At 44.2% G+C, this 16,901-nt stretch overlaps 1 protein-coding gene across 2 annotated transcripts in view; it reads left to right on the top strand.

The window, feature by feature from the left end:
• SRGAP1 (SLIT-ROBO Rho GTPase activating protein 1) overlaps positions 1-16,901 on the top strand; it is a 288,890-nt gene that overhangs the window by 246,781 nt on the left and 25,208 nt on the right. Inside the window, exons 11-15 of one of the 2 annotated variants that reach the window (XM_029058561.2) lie at positions 1,554-1,581; positions 6,487-6,589; positions 12,180-12,240; positions 12,365-12,442; positions 15,810-15,944. In XM_029058561.2, coding sequence (XP_028914394.1) covers positions 1,554-1,581; positions 6,487-6,589; positions 12,180-12,240; positions 12,365-12,442; positions 15,810-15,944 — 405 coding nt within the window. Of the gene's footprint in view, positions 1-1,553; positions 1,582-6,486; positions 6,590-7,400; positions 7,435-12,179; positions 12,241-12,364; positions 12,443-15,809; positions 15,945-16,901 lie in introns of both variants that reach the window. The other variant, XM_029058559.2, reaches the window with a different exon arrangement.

A 16,901-nucleotide genomic window follows, 5' to 3' on the forward strand; every position in this document is an offset into this window, starting at 1 on the left:
GGAATATATCTGTGAACTGTGTTGCACTGTAGTCTCCCAAATGCTTAATACAGTGCTCTGCATACAAGCGCTCAATAAGCACCACTGATTAACTGATTGCCCCCATTCTGATGCAGAGGTGGAGGTAAATAGACTAGGGCAGTGATGGCTCAAGTCAGAGACCTCCTTCAGACTTAATAAGGGTAAAGATGGCACTTGTTAAGCTCTTTTTATGCGCCAGCCACTGTACTAAGCACTGGGATGGTTACAAGCAAATCAGGTTAGACACTGTCCCAGTCCCACATGGGGCTCACAGTCTTCACCCCCAATTTACAGAAAACGATATTGTGACCCTGGTAATGCCACAGCTACTGCAAATTCATTTATTCATTCAGTCGTATTTATCGAGCGCTTATTCATTCAATAGTATTTACTGAGCGCTTACTATGTGCAGAACATTGTACTAAGTGCTTGGAATGTATAAATCGGTAACAGATAGAGACAGTCCCTGCCCTTGACGTGTTTACAGTCTAATCGGGGAGACGGACAGACAAGAACAATGGCAATAAATAGAATCAAGGGGAAGAACATCTCATTAAAACAATAGCAAATAAATGGAATGAAGATAAATAGAATCAAGCTTAATGTGTGCAAAGCACTGTACTAAGTGCTTGGGAGAGTACAATACAACATCTAAATTAAACACGTTCCTTGCCCACAACAAGTTCACAGATGTGGACACTGGTGCCTCTGGAGCAATAAGAGACTGAAGTACCAGCCAGATTGGGTTTTTTTGTTTGTTCGTATCTTATGGTATTTTTAAGCGCTCACTATGTGTCGTCACTGTTCTAAGCACTGGGGTAGGAACGGATTAATTAGGTCTGACATAATCCCTGTCCCACTTGAAGCTCACAGTCTAAATAGGAGGGTGAACAGGTTTAATCCCAATTTACAGTTGAGGAAACTGAGGCACATAGAAGTGAAGTGATTTGCCCAAGGTCATACAGCAGACATGTGGCAGAGCGGAGATTAGAACCCAAATCTTCTGACTCCCAAACTTATGCTCTTTCCACTAGACCACGCTCTCTCAGATGCTTCCAATGTGGAAGGTTTTTAAGCAACCTTGAAGATTGTTCCGATTCTTGTTCGTGCGTGTGTATAGTTTTCTCCTTTAGTCTCGCTTCCAGATTTCCCGTTCAAAAAAAGTTTCCAAACCATTCTGCTCGAAGCTGGCAGAGGAAAAACAAAACAAAGCAGGGTTTCCACTCCTCTCGGAATGTGCCTTTCAAAACCAGAGCCAGAGACCATCTCAGGCGCGAACCAGAAGTCGATCGATCTACAGTCTAATGGAGAATGTCTTCTTCTGTACATAGGAATTGTTTGGGAATGTTTAATTTAGATGATGCTTCTGAGTTTACATGCTACCCTTCTCCCCAAGAGTGTTCTAACTCTTTCATAGCGGGAAGCTAATTGCAACTTGGCATCCAAAGCTGGTGCTAGGGGAAAAGGCGCGGAACAATATGAAGCAATTCTGTTTTCCGTCAACTCTTCTTGTTTTCCTTTTGTTCCCTCAGGTCATAGAGCTGAATACATGACCACCAGGTAGGAAAATGTTTGAATTCTGATGTTTAATTACCAGGTCTTTTTTTTTTTTTTTGCCCCTGTCGAGAGAACCAAAATTACCCGGCTTCCAGAATGGGAAGATTTTGCCCAAGTGCAAGAAAGGTGGAATTGACAAGGAAGCATGGGAACCTGATAAATTGTGACTAGGAACAAAACCAGATTTGTCCCTTTGTATTCAGAAGGGCTTCCCAGAGGACTTGCAAAGCGCCCTTGGAAACAGATTAATAAGACAGCAATAGAAACCAAAAGCGAAAAGTTTTTGGATCATCTGAACCCAGGCACTTTAAAACTCCAGAAAGCCATGTGTAGTGAATTCTTAATCCAACTTGAAAATACTGACATGGAACGATTTACTTTTGTAGCCACGGAGGAACAATCCGAATCATTTCCCTGATCCTCATATCTCTCATTCATTCATTCAATCGTATTTATTGAGCACTTACTGGGTGCAAAGCACTGTACTAAACGCTTGAGAGAGTACAGTATGCTCAAAGAGGGATAAGCGTTTCAGTGGGAAACCCAGGACACTCCATTGAGTGTCATTTTCAGTTCTTTTTTGTCCTGATTGATTGATTGATTAATTCTGCAATCCCACTGGACACCAAAGGACATTTCTGGTTTCATCTCTCTGAATGGCTGCAGTTATCCTGTAGTTGTTGTTTTTTTTCTGTGGTGGAGTGATAGTGACATCATGGCTGGGAAAGATGAACAGATTTTTAATAGCGTCTGGTTCCCATTAAACTTGCTTGGGGGCTTATTTCCATTTTAGCTGCCCAAGATCCGGGAGTAGTAGCAATAGTATTTATTGAGCACCTACTGGGTACAAAGCACTGTATTAAGTGCCACTGTCCCTGCCCACAAGGAGATTACACTCCAAGAGGGTCCAGGGCAGGCTAAAGCAGTGGTGTGTCCTCTGCTGTGGAATGGCTGATTTTCCCACCTCTAACAATAATAATAATAATAATAATGTTGGTATTTGTTAAGCACTTACTTTGTGCAGAGCACTGTTCTAAGCGCTGGGGTAGATACAGGGTAATCAGGTTGTCCCACATGAGGCTCACAGTTAATCCCCATTTTACAGATGAGGTAACTGAGGCACAGAGAAGTGAAGTGACTTGCCCACAGTCACACAGCTGACAAGTGGCAGAGCCAGGAGTCGAACCCATGACCTCTGACTCCAAAGCCCAGGCTCTTTCCACTGAGCCACGTTGCTTCTCTACTGATGCTCTGCCACATGCTCTCCATGTGACCTCGGGCAAATGGATAGAGCACGGGCCAGGGAGTCAGAAGGTCATGATTTCTAATCCTGGCTCCACTGCTTGTCTGCTGTGTGACCTTGGCCAAGTCACTTTACTTCGCTGTGCCTCAGTTACCTCACCTGTAAAATGGGGATTGAGGCTGTGAGCCCTATGTGGAACAGGGACAGTGTCCAACATGATTTGCTTGTTTGCACCCCAGTGCTTAGTACAGTGCCTGGCACATAGTAAGCACTTAACAAATACCACAATTATTAAGTCTTTTGACTTCCCTGGGTCTCAAGCTCCTCATCTGTAAAATGGGGATTCAATTCCTGGCCTCCTTCTCCTTTAGACCGTAAGCTCAATACAGGGCAGGGACTGGTCCAACCTGATAATGTTGTACCTCTCCCAGCTCTTAGCATAGTGTTTGGCACATAGAAGTTAACGAATGCCTCAGTTATTATGTTGTGAGTGGGAAGTTTATGCCTGATGGTGCATGTGGCATTTCTCTGATATTTTTTAATGGCATTTGTTAAGTGCTTAATGTATGCTAGACACTGTACTAAGTGCTGGGCTAGAAAAAAGATAAACAGGTTGGACAAGCACCCTGGCCTAGTGAATAGAGCATAGGCCTGGGAGTCAGAAGGACCTGGGTTCTAATTTCAGTTCTGCCACTTGTCTGCTGGGTGATCTTGGGCAAGTCACTTAACCTCTCTGTGCCTCGGTTACCTCATCTGTAAAATGGGGAGGAAGACTGTGAGCCCCATGTGAGACATTGACTCTGTCCCACCTGATTAACTTGTATCTATCCCAGTGTTTAGTACAGTGCCTGGCACAAAGCAGGCACTTAACAGATAGCATTAAAACACATACACACAAGCAGTCGATGTCCCACATGGGACTTACAGTCTTAATGAATTAACTAGATGGAGGGACAACAGTTAGCTTCTTTAAGTTTCCTCAAGAAAGCAATAAGCATTTTAATCAACATTGTAGTGCTATTTCGTGGGAATTTGTTTAAGTATTTCCCCAGGGCAAAAAGCTTCAAGGAATATATCCTTCTGAAAAACTTGCTCTGATGGAGGTTCTTGCAAAGGGAAGATACAAGATAATCAGGTTGAACAAGCAGCATGGCCTAGTGGATAGAGCAGGGGCCAGGGAGTCAGAGGACCTGCGTTCTAATCCTAGCTCCGCCCCTGGTCTGCTGTGTGACCTTGGACAAGTCACTTCATTTCTCTGTGCCTCAGTCACCTCATCTCTAAAATGGGGGTTAAGACTGTGAGCCCAATATGGGATAGGGACTATGTCCAATCCAATTACCTTGCATCTATCCCAGCACTTAGAACAGTGTCTGGCACAGGGTAAAAGCTTAGCAAATACCACAATTATTATTTATTATTAAAAGGCATCATAGTCCACCTTGGGAGCCCCAGTGTCCTGCTGAGAAATTATGCAGCCCCAATGAAGAAGTTCAAGATTAGCTATTAGTAATGACACCTTAAAAGCAGCAAGCACAGGGGTAAACACGAGAGATAAGAGCCTGCCAGCAAAGAAATAGGAAGGACGAGAATCTCATCCCTTGTTTATAAAAGAGGAATCTGAGGTTCAGAGAGGTTAATTGACTTGACCAAGGTCACAAAACAGGCCAGTGTCCAAGCAGGCAGTATCCAAGATGAACTATAGTCCATCCCAAGCTCTTTCACTGTTCATCAATCAATGCCATTTATTGAGTGCTTGCTTTGTGTAGAACACTGTACTGAGCACTTGGGAGATTTAGTCCACATTCATTCATTCATTCATTCAATTGTATTTATTAAATAAAAATGGTATTTGTTAAATGTTTACTATGTGCTAGTCACCATACTACGAGAAGCAGCGGAGCTTAGCGGAAAGAGTACGGGCTTGGGAGCCAGAGGTTGTGAGTTCTAATCCCGGCTCTGCTGCTTGTCAAGTGTGTGAGTTTGGGCAAGTAACTTAACTTCTCTGTGCCTCAGTTACCTTATCTGTAAAGGGAGGATTAAGACTGTAAGCCCCATGTGGGACAGCCTAATTGCCTTGTACCTACCCCAGCGCTTAGAACGGTGCTTGATGCATAGTAAGAGCTTAACAAATACCATTATCATTATTATTATTACTAAGCGTTGGGGTGGGTACAAGCAAATCAGGTCGGACACAGTCTCTGAGGTAACTAAGGCCCAGAGAAGTAAAGTGACTTATCCAAGGTGACACAGCGGACAAGTGGCAGAGCTGGGGTTAGAATTCACAATCTTCTGACTCCCAGGCCCATGATCTATCCACTGCACCATTTATTGTGTGCAAAGCACTGTTCTAAGCATTTGGGAGAGTACAATATTACAGTAAACAGACACAGTCCTTCCATTATGTGTCCAACCCAGTTATCTTGTAAATATCCCAGCAGTTAGAATGATACCAGCCACACAGTAAGTGCTTAATAAATACTATAATTATTAATATTATTATTATCATCATTGTCATTTTATGGGCAACAACAACTCTACTGTGTTTCTTGTCTGCCCGTTTAAGAAAATGCCCACGTTTGACCATGTCTAATTCCCACCTGGGTATTCTCTCCCAGGGTTTAATAATAATTAATATTAGTATTATTGTGGTATTTGTTAAGCACATACTATGTACCAGGCACTGTAATAAGCGCTGGGGTGGAAACAAACAAAGCGGGTTGGACACGGTCCCTGTACGACATGAGTCTCACCGTCTTCCCCATTTTTCAGATGAGGTCACTGAAGCACAGAGAATTTAAGTGACTTGCCCAAGCTCACCCAGCAGACAAGTGGGAGTGGCACAATTAGAACCCAGCTCCTTTTGATTCCCAGGCCCGTGGTCTCTTCACTAGGCCTCACTGCTTCCCTCTAGACTGTAAGCTTGTCGTAGGCAGGGAAAGTGTCCACTTACTCTTATATTATACTCTTCCAAGTGCTCAGTACAGTGCTGTGCACATAGTAAGCACTCAATAAATACTACTGAATGAATAGCACAGAGAAGTTTAGTTTAGTACAGGAATCTGCACACGGTAAGCGCTTAATACTTCCTATTACTACTACTCCTATTTGAAAGCTCTTAGGTGATTTGAGAGACCCCCAAGATCGGTCACATTGGGCTTTGCTGCTGCCAGCAGCACAGTGGGGTGATTAAACTGTACTGAACAGCTGTTACAAGGCACCTTTAACCCCATCAGTTGCGAGACGGATTTTGCCCTTAGCACTTAACAGCTCCACCGTAACTGGACATTTTTCATTGAAAATGTCGGATTTCATCCGAGTCTTGATTCTGAGAAAGCCGAAACCTCTCATCGGGAGTCGTATGAGACAGATAGCACAGACAGCCAAATTAATGCTCAGCCAGATGGATTAGTTACAAATTCTATTTTGTAGTGTTTGCGGAGGGAAAAGCGCTTCCAGTTTGAAAAAGAAAATCCCAACTATATAGACATGTCAGAGATTTTCCCACAGCCGAACCTGTGGCGCGTCCTCGAATGACAAAATCGTTTTCGGAGGAGGGGCGTGGGGGCAGGGGACCCTAAAATGGGTGACTTTTGTACTTGACCTGAAGGTGTTTCATTTATTGTTTGACTTATGCCTTGCTCAGTAATTATATTCCCTTCCCTTAGGCCTCCAAACGTCCCCCCTAAACCCCAGAAACACAAGAAGCCCCGACCCCGATCACAATATATTGCTAAGTTGTTTAATGGGGATTTGGAAACATTCGTCAAGGTACTGGCACCAGCCATCTCAGTGGCTGATCTCTGCTCTTTTTCTTCTAATGGTCTAGCCCTCTAGCGCAGAGAGGCAGGCCATTGAACCACTAGTTTATATCCTGGGGCTCTTTGCTTTCCCAGAAGATCAATATAATATTTCCTGAAGTCAGAGGGGAAAGAACAAAAAAATCATATCCAGTTTGAGTTCCTCCTTGAAGGACTTGTGATCCCAGGTAGGAGGGCTCTGTTTTGAACAGAATGCTGCTTTTTTCTCAAGGGATGGGGGGTTGAAGATATAAAGAGGAGCAGCGTGGCCTAGTGAATACAACACGGACCTGGGAGTCAGAAGGACCCCAGTGCTAATTCTGTCTCTGCCACTTGTCTGTTACGTGACCCTGGGCAAGTCACTTCACTTCTCTGGCCCTCAGTTACCTCATCTGTAAAATGGGGATTATGATCGCGAGCCCCACGTGGGACATGGACTGTGTCCATCCTGATTATCTACCCCAGCGCTTAGAACAGTGCCTGGCACATGGTAAGCGCTTAACAAATACCTTTAAAAAAAAGAGAGAGAGAGAGAGAATCTGCATTTGGGATCCTGACAGCCCGCTGAGGACTCTTGTCTTCCAAAGCAGGTTGAGGTAAAATGAAGTCATGCCCCCGGGGAAAAAAAAAAAAACAATTCTTCTCTAGGGTTGGGTTTCCCATGACTTGAGGAATTCATTATATTGGATGGAATGATGAGAATCTGAATCTTGGATCTTGGATCTCTGCTGTTTTTACCCCCTGTCATCTTTCTCATCCTGTATTTCTAATAATGCTTCTAGCCGAGGACGAAGAAACTCGCACACAAGACATCAGGTATAGTGCTAATGGAAAGCAAATGTGTTTTCTCACTCTCCCTTTCTCTCTGTCTCTCCTTCTCTCCCGCTCTGTCTCCCCATCTCTGCCACACTGTCCGACTGTAGTCGCGTTTGGCTTTAAAATAGCACTCTTGGTGACTTTAAAAGGGAAATGTTTGCATTCAGAAATTAATCCGGTCTGTACATCGCCTGAAGGATTCCTTCCAAACCCGGCCTGAAAAGAAAACAGAGAACTTCCCGATTCTCCAGGAAGGATAACCTAATTATACTTTGCCTGGTGGTAGGCCCTGCCTGGTCATCTGGGATCCACTCTGTTTTTGGGAAGCTTATCGGGTTTGAAATCAGATCTTTTGGTGAGGCGAGTCAATATTAGTTGCAGATGGTAGTCTTAGAGGCAAGCAAATAGCTGAATAAAAGCCCCATTTTAAGGTTTGTCTGCATCTCAGGTACAAGAACATTTGGCATTCTTTTCCTTAGAATTTTACTCACTGGTAGATTTAGAACCTAAGTATTAGGTCTCTGGTAGGCAATCGTGAAATAACATGTCAAATACAATAATAATAATAATGTTGGTATTTGTTAAGCGCTTACTCTGTGCAGAGCACTGTTCTAAGCGCTGGAGTAGATACAGGGTAATCAGGTTGTCCCACGTGAGACTCACAGTTAATCCCCATTTTACAAGTGAGGTAACTGAGGCACAGAGAAGTTAAGTGACTTGCCCACAGTCACACAGCTGACAAGTGGCAGAGCCGGGAGTCGAACCCATGACCTCTGACTCCCAAGTCCAGGCTCTTTCCACTGAACAGCACTGCTTCTCTGTTATTATACTTATTAAGCCCTTACTATCTGCCAAGCACGGTTCTAAACTCTGGGTTAGATTCAAATTAATCAGTTTGGACACAGACCCTGTCCCCCCTTGGGGCTCACACTCTTAATCCCCATTTAACAGATGAGGCCACTGAGGTTCAGAGTAGTGAAGCGACTTGCCCAAGATGACACAGCAGACACGTGGCAGATCCGGATTAGAACCCATGTCCTTCTGACTCCCAGGCCCAGGCTTTATCTACTAAGCCATGCTGCTTCTCCCTTTCTGCCCAGAGTAACTAGCGGGGCTGTCTTATCTGCTGACTCTGGGGGTACCATAGCCTCCCCTCCCGAGACAGCTCCCCTCTGGGCCACCCCCAGTTTTGGAGGGAAGCAGAATACAGGTCGTGTCCGTCCCGGACTGTCCAGCTCGGCCGAACTCAATTCTAACCAAGGCAGGGACGTATTGCCTCAATCAGTCGATCAATCAATCAGGCAACAAATGATACTTACTGAGAGCTGACTGTGTGCAGAGCACTGGACTAAGCGCTTGGGAGATGCATAGGGACAGTACAGCCCACAGAGCTCAGGTGAGCTCCCTTCTGGATGCACGAGGGTCCCTAACTCAGGGTCCAGCAGAGAAGACTGAATCAAGCCCCCAAAGTCACCCAAGTCAGCCCCTCCTGTCCCCAAACCAGGAGCCCACATCTCCACCTAGGACCCTGAAACTGGCCTCGGATCCCCTGACTTGGCCCGAGGATGCATTGCTCCCTGACCAGCAGAATACTTAATAATAATATAATAATGTTGTATTACTATGTGCAGAGCACTGATCTAAGTGCTGGGGTAGATACAGGGTAATCAGGTAGTCCCACGTGAGGCTCACAGTCTTAATCCCCATTTTACAGATGAGGTAACCGAGGCACCGAGAAGTAAGTGACTTGCCCAAAGTCACACAGCTGACAGGTGGCGGAGTCGGGATTAGAACCCAAGACCTCTGACTCCTAAACCCGTGCTCTTTCCACTGAGCCACGCTGCTTCCCTAACACTTCAATCCAGCCTCACCCCCAACAGTGCAATGCAAACTCCTGGGTGATCTCGGGGGGTAGGGGAAGCTCCCCAAGCAGGGACACTCCTTAGAGATCCCACCCAGAGATTCGTTCGATTGAATTACCGTGTAACAATGTACAGACACGTTCCCTGCCCACAAGGAGCTTGCAGTCTAAAGGTCGAGCTTGCGGTCTAGCGGTTACAGTCTGGATGGGGAATGTGTCTCTTGTATTGTTCCATTGTACGCTCCCAAGCGCTTAGTACAGTGCTCCGAACACAGTAAGCGCTCAATTAATACGATTGGCTGACCGACTAGAGCTTACACTCTAGAAGGTCTCTCCTTCTCCCTACACTCCCCCTTGCCTATCACACCCACGAATCCACAGAGAGCCCCCCCACAGATTCACACAAAGTCAGTCTTCCCCTGTTCTGGTGAAAGGATCTACTCCTTAGTGGTCCTTGATTCTGTACGATAGATCCTTTAAAGCTTCAAAAATGGTCATTAATTAATTAATCCTAGGAGAACAAACCCGATGAGGCATGTATGGGGCAAAATACATCGCTGTTATATTGCATATGACAAAACCAGGGTCCAGAAAGGCTAAGTAACTTCTTTGAGTCCTCATAAATCCTCAGTGTGATAGGTTAAAGGAAGCAGAAATAAAGCCCAGCTGTTCAGATGTTCTGATTATAGATGGTATATCACTCTGTAGATTTTTTTTTTTTACCAAGTCATTTATCTGGTTTCAGGAACTTCCTAATCGAGGAATCCATGAATGATAGATATAGCAGCCTAGGCCACAATCCTCTGTCTCTTTTGCACCCGTGTGTCAAGAGTTGTAGATTTATAGATTTGTACCAGATTGAGGAAATGTGGCATAGCAAATAATTATGCTAGGAGAATATGAAAACATTATGACTTGGTACCTTTTTCTCTAGAACCTTCTTACTGCAAACATATCCTTTTGAGTCTTCTCTTGGTTCTCTGTATTTTTTAACACCAGGTGCAGCAAACGTGTTGAAACTAATATTCTGGTCTTTTGCACAGGAGTTGAAACATGTACTGCTCTTAAAGGCACAGTATTTTTAGTTTGGTTTCTCTGTAGGTCTTCCCTCTAAATGAGCCAAATTTACTAAATTGTATGTTTTGGTTAAAAAGGATAATGCTTGTCTGGCCAGGACAAAATAATGCTTTCATTTTTGAAGGCCCCATTTTAGGTAAAAACCTAAATGTCCCATTTCAATTGGCTACAAAAAGAAAAACAAAATGAAATGTGGGATCTCCCCAGGTCTGGGAGAGCAGCCCTCACTGTGGTTGAACTCAGTCAATCAGTAAGTTAATCAGTCAACAAATTGATCAATTAATGGTATCTATTGAGCATTTACTATGTGCAGAGCACTGTACTAAGTGCTTGGGAGAATACAATGCAACAGAATTAGCAGACACGTTCCCTGCCCGTAACCACCTTAATGGTCTAGAGGGAGCAGAATAGCAAAGAGTTGAATAAATTGAGTTTGATGGTAATTTTGATAAGTGAAAGTCCAACCCCATCAACTCTTGAGCTGACTGGTTGCCTCGATATGTGGGATAAAGTGGAATTTCTTGATAGCACATTAGACCCACCCAAAGATAATATTGAAAGAGAAAAATTAGGACTTCCAACTGCTTCTCTCACCAATTCTGCAGATTCTGAATTGCAGAATTCTGTTTTTGGATAGAGCATCGGCCTGGGAGTCAGTAGGACCTGGGTTCTAATCCCGCCTCCACCACATGTCTGCTGTGTGACCTTGGGCAAGTCACTTCACTTCCCTGGGCCTCAGTTACCTCATCTGTAAAATGGGGATTCAGAGTATGAGCCTCAAATGGAATAGGGACTGTGTCCAACCTGATTAACTTGTATCCACCCCAGTGCTTAGAACAGTGTTTGGCACATAGTAAGCGCTTAACAAGTACTATTATTATTATTATTATTGTTTTTGGTTGAAATTCTCCATACATCAGTATATTTTTGAGCTAATCAGTTTGAAGATTCAAATGATTCTTTAGAAGATCTAACTCCTGAAAGAGCAAAGTCTTATAAAGGACTATTATGCATGAAAAATAACCATTTTCTCAGCACAACCATTTTAATGCTTTACCCACATGTAGTGCATGACATTATTACCTTTTTTCCTAAGACTGTAATCACTCCTTTGGCCCATCAACTGAACTGGTATTATTTAAACAATGCCGGAATGTCCGTTTACATCGTAAATGGCAAAAATTGCCACTCGCAAGAATTGGGAGAAAAGAGGGCCAAGTGAGAGTTTTTGCTAACAGAAAAGTGTTATAATCTGAAGTCGTGTAAATATACCTTGGTGGAATCTTTTTCTACATTTTTAAAAGAGGAGGATGAATATTTAAAACAAAAAAATCAGCCACCTTGAAAAATAAAATGTCCTAGCTTGCAGTCCTGTGCAGGGGGCCCTGGGGCAATTTGCACAGAAACATTTTCTGATAAACACCGGGAGCACAGCAACTAGATCAAAGTGGAATCCGCAGCTAGAAAACGGCAGCTCTCCAATGGTCTTTCACCTATACGCCGTTGGCATCCGATGCCCATAATTGAAAAAATTCATGGTTCGATTAAGTAGCGACTTGTGCTACCAGGCACCGTGGGGTCAATCAGAACGGGTATTTTCTTTAGCTTTATTTGATTTGGTTCACTGGAAATATACCTCTTTTAAAATGTATTTTTAAAGGCTTTGGCCAGGAGAGGCCCTATCGGAAAGGGATTTTATGAACAGTAGAAAAGTCAGAGAATCTTAGCTCATTTGTCAAAGTTCTTCGTGCTTGCTGTTGATTGTTTTTCTTCTTTGAAGTCAACTGATTTGCATGTCTTTACCCAGGATTCAGGACAGGTCATCCCCCTCATAGTGGAAAGTTGCATCAGATTCATCAATCTATATGGTAAGTCTCAATCACGGTTGTCTCGCTCATCTGATTTCAGCCCTTTGGAGCTGAATAATTGGCAAAGGCACCTTCAAGGAGGTGGCGTTCTTTCTCATTTTCCTTTCCCTTCCATTTTCTGCAGGTCTCCAGCATCAGGGGATTTTCAGAGTATCTGGTTCCCAGGTGGAAATCAATGATATTAAAAATTCATTCGAGAGAGGTAATTGCATTTTCCTCCCTAAAAGCAAGGGGAGAGACAAATCCCTGTTCAAAAATTCAGCGCTTTCACTGAGGTTGAAGCGCTTTCTCCACTCGGGCTAGCTCTCTACGTGAAACTTTCTCCTGGCGATTTCTTCCTGTTCAGTGAGTTGATAAATGGAACTAGATCTCCAAGGGTGCTGTGGGTTCTACGTGACCCTGATTCTCCGCATCCTCATCAGTGGGGTGAAACCAGGGGAACGGAAAAGTTACAGTGGACTCATTTTGTCTTTCTTCTTGTAGCCTGAACAACGATCCTTAGCGGCAATAGCATCTGTTAGACCTCAGGAGGAGGCTGAGGAGGCCAAGAAGCAGTGAGAGTTTGTGCTGTTTGACCCTACCAGACTGCATTCCGAATTTTGTCAGGGATTTCAGAGATGAGTGCACAAGAGCCTGGACAATTGGAATTAACACCATAGGGCCATGCCTTATCATGTTGCCCCAGAGATGGCTCGGGGTGGCTTTTTTTTTTCCTTTTTTGTGTGGCTACCTCCACCAGAGAAAAAAAATCCAGATATAAATCATGCATAGAGAAGCAGCATGGCCTAGTGGAAAGAGCCCGGGCCTGGGAGTCAGAGATTCTGTGTTCTAATGTCGGCTCTGCCACCTGTCTCCTGTGTGACCTTGGGCAAGTCACTTAACTTCTCTGAGCCTACGTTGCCTCAACTGTAAAATGGGGCTTCAATACCTGTTCTCCCTCCTACTTAGACTGTGAGCCCCAGGTGGGATAGGAACTGTGTCTGACCTCATCATCGTCAGCAGCATCATCATCGTCATATTGAGTGCTTACTATGTGCAGAGCACTGTACTAAACACTTGAGATAATTCAGTTTACAGAATCAATAGACATTTTCTCAGTCCACAACAAGCCTACTTCAGCATTTAGAACAGTGCCTGATGCACAGTAAGTGCTTAACAAATACCCTTATTAAAGTAGTTTTTATTATAGAGGGTATTTTATGGTAGAAGCACTGCACTACGCACAGGGATAGATAACAAGCTAATCAAGTTGGACACAGTCCATATCCCACGTGGAGCTCACAATCTTAAACCCCATTTTGCCGATGAGGTAGCTGAGGCGCAGAGAAGTGAAGCGACTTGCCCCAGGTCACACAACAGACAAGTGGCAGAGCCGGGATTAGAACTCAGGTCTTCTGACTCCCAGGCCCGTGTTCTTTCCACTAGGCCACACCGCTTCCCCAGTCACAAGTTGCTAAGACCCAGTTAGAGGAGAAGAACAAACAGACAATGACTCTCTCCCCCATTTAAAAGCCTTCTCATAGGCCCAGCTCCTCAAGGAGGCTTTCCCAAACTAAGCCCCCCGTTCCTCTTCTCCCACTCCCTTCTGCATCACCCTGACTTCTCCCTCTGTTCATCCCCCCGGCCCGACCCCACAGCACTTATGTACACATGTGTAATTTATTTATTTATTTATATTAATGTCTGTCTCCCCGCTTCCAGACTGTAAGCGCCCTGTGGGCAGGGAATATGAATGTGTCTATTGTTTTATCGTACTCTCCCAATCGCTTAGTACAGTACAGAAAGTGCTCAATAAATACGATTGAATGAATGAATGAACAGTTCTCAGTGACCAGTGTATTTGAGAAATTTCCAACCAGAGAGCTCCCAGCAGTTCATTCATTCAATCGTATTTATTGAACACTTACTGTGTGCAAAGCACTGTAGTAAACACATGGGACTGGAGAGTTTCTTCTCGCAGAAGTGCCTTATTTTTCAGGGTGGTCAGTTAATTTCACAAGAATCTAGGGAAGGAGGAGAGAAGAGTTTATGGATCAAGATGGCGGGCTGAATACTGGGTGAGGAATCAGCAACATCTGAGTGATTTTCTGAGCCCTACAGTGCCTTGTTCGAGTCACTTGCCCCCTCTGACTCCGTCTCACCATCTGCAAAATGGGGAACTAGCTCCTGGGTGGCACTGAAGGCTTTTTATAGAATGCGCGTCTCATACTTTGTGAGAAGACTGTGAGCTGAGCAGATGTGAGCAGAGTGGTGTAGCGGGAGGTTGCCAGACCCTTAACCCAGTCAGTCAGTCGTATTTATTGAGTGCTTACTGCGAACAGAGCACTATCCTAAGCACTTGGGAAGGTACAGTACAATAATAAACAGGTACATTCCCTGCCCACAGTGAGTTTACAGTCTGAAGATGATGGATTGAAATCATCCTCTGCTAATTACTTTATGTTTAGAGAAGCAGCGTAGCCTAGTGGAAAGAACCTGGGCCTGGGATTCAGAAGACTCTCTAGACTGCAAACTTTGTGGGCAGGGAATGTGTCTGTTACATCGTGATGTTGTACTCACCCAAGCACTTAGTACAGGGTTCTGCACACAGTAGGAGCTCAATAAATGTGCTTGATAGATTGACTGATTGACTGACCTGAGGGAGGTAAATTAAGGAGCAAATCCAACTGCAAGGTCAATACAGAAGGGGGTGAGAGAAGAGGAAATGAGGCCTCTTGGAGAAGATGTGCCTTCTTTGAAGGCCAGGAGAGTCAATGTCTGTTGGTTATGAGGAGGGACGGGGTTCAAAGCCCGAAGCAGGACATGGGTGAGAGGTCAGCGGCCAAGATCGAGGTATGGTGAGGTTAGTACTAGAGGAGTGAAGTGTGCGGGCTGAGTTGTAGTAGAAGAGTAGCGAGGTGAGATAGGAGGGAGTAAGGTGATTGAGCGCTTTAAAGCCAGTGGTGAGGAGTTCCTGTTTGCTGCAGAGGTGGATGGGGGTTCTCGAGGAATGGGTTGTTGTGTATGTGTGTAAAATTCTATATTTTTTCATTCTTTTTGATGTCTTTTAAGGATTCATCTGGGAACATAATTTAAAGGAAACATTATTTTAACCTCTATCTTTAGCATAATTACAAAGTATAATAATAATAATAATGTTGGTATTTGTTAAGCGCTTACTATGTGCCGAGCACTGTTCTAAGTGCTGGGGTAGACACAGGGGAATCAGGTTGTCCCACGTGGGGCTCACAGTCTTAATCCCCATTTTACAGATGAGGGAACTGAGGCACCGAGAAGTTAAGTGACTTGCCCAAAGTCACACAGCTGGCAAGTGGCAGAGCCGGGGTTCGAACCCATGACCTCTCACTCCAAAGCCCGTGCTCTTTCCAGTGAGCCACGCTTGTTTCCAAACCAATCACTTTTATTTTTGTTCTGTCGAACATCTAGGAGAGTTTGCGTCTATCGAGCATAACTTTGAAGCTTCTCCCTCAATAAGAGTGTAGGAGTGTCGAGCGGGAGAGGTTTGTGTAGGAGTAAATGTCTGTGGTGTAACGTGGGTTTTTTTTGTTTTTTGTTTGTTTGTTTTTCAGGAGAAAACCCTCTAGCGGATGACCAAAGTAACCACGACATTAATTCAGTTGCCGGAGTGCTGAAGCTTTATTTCCGCGGGCTGGAAAACCCCCTCTTTCCTAAGGAAAGATTTAATGATCTTATTTCTTGTATCAGTAAGTGAACCTTTCACTCTTTGTATTGCTTTTCCCACCCGAACTCTATTTTCCTAAAAGAGGAGAGATAAACCCCCTCTGGATTTCGCTAAAACAATTTGTTTCCCATCTGTGTTCCCAGCCTGGATCCGTGGTTAGTCATAGTTTGCAGCTGTGACCGCTCCCTTTTCTGAGTGGGATTAAAGCCCGTGAACACCCCAGGGCCCAGAGGAGTAGCAGGAGAGCATTCGGTTCAGAATAGGAAGTAATTCACATCAGAGACTCTCGTTCACTCTTGTGGGTGAAGAAGGCAGGTTAAGGCAAGCCAAAGGGACAAGGGAGGGTCAACCAGAACCAGAACGCGAATCTTTTGCTCTTCACTTTCCTTTCCACACTTTCCCAGATGTAAGATGTGGCTGTAACTAGAAGGCCAAAACTAGATTGTCACCTCCTGGAGAGCAGGGATTGCTTCTGTTAACTCTGTTGGACTCTCCCAAGCGCTTAATATTTATATTAATGTCTGTCTCCTCCTCTAGACTGTAAGCTCATTGTGGGCAGGGAGTGTGTCTGTTTATTGTTATATTGTACCTTCCCGAGTGCTCAGTACAGTGCTCTGCTCAAAGGAAGCACTCAAAAAATACTACTGATTGACTGAAAGTATGTTCATTTTCTTTTATCGGTTACTGGGATAAATATTCAGAGGGAAATCCACTATGATCTTCCACTGTCACCATGTATTGAATTTTTAAAGTTGATGATCATGAACCGATGAATATCTGTGCTTTCTCAGCACATTGCAAGGATTTGAAATAGAGAACAAAGCTGCACGTTTGTTGATCAACTATTAAAGTGCAATGCTGTATGGCAGTCTGTTTGGTATGAAGGTCCAATTCCCAATTTCAACCATATTTCAGGGACTTTTGTCACCATCAGCAGCCAAAAGGAGTGGAGCTGACGTGCTAAGAGTTGGGAATTTGA

The sequence above is a fragment of the Ornithorhynchus anatinus genome, chromosome 2 (assembly GCF_004115215.2).
Source record: "Ornithorhynchus anatinus isolate Pmale09 chromosome 2, mOrnAna1.pri.v4, whole genome shotgun sequence".
NCBI lineage: Eukaryota > Metazoa > Chordata > Mammalia > Monotremata > Ornithorhynchidae > Ornithorhynchus > Ornithorhynchus anatinus.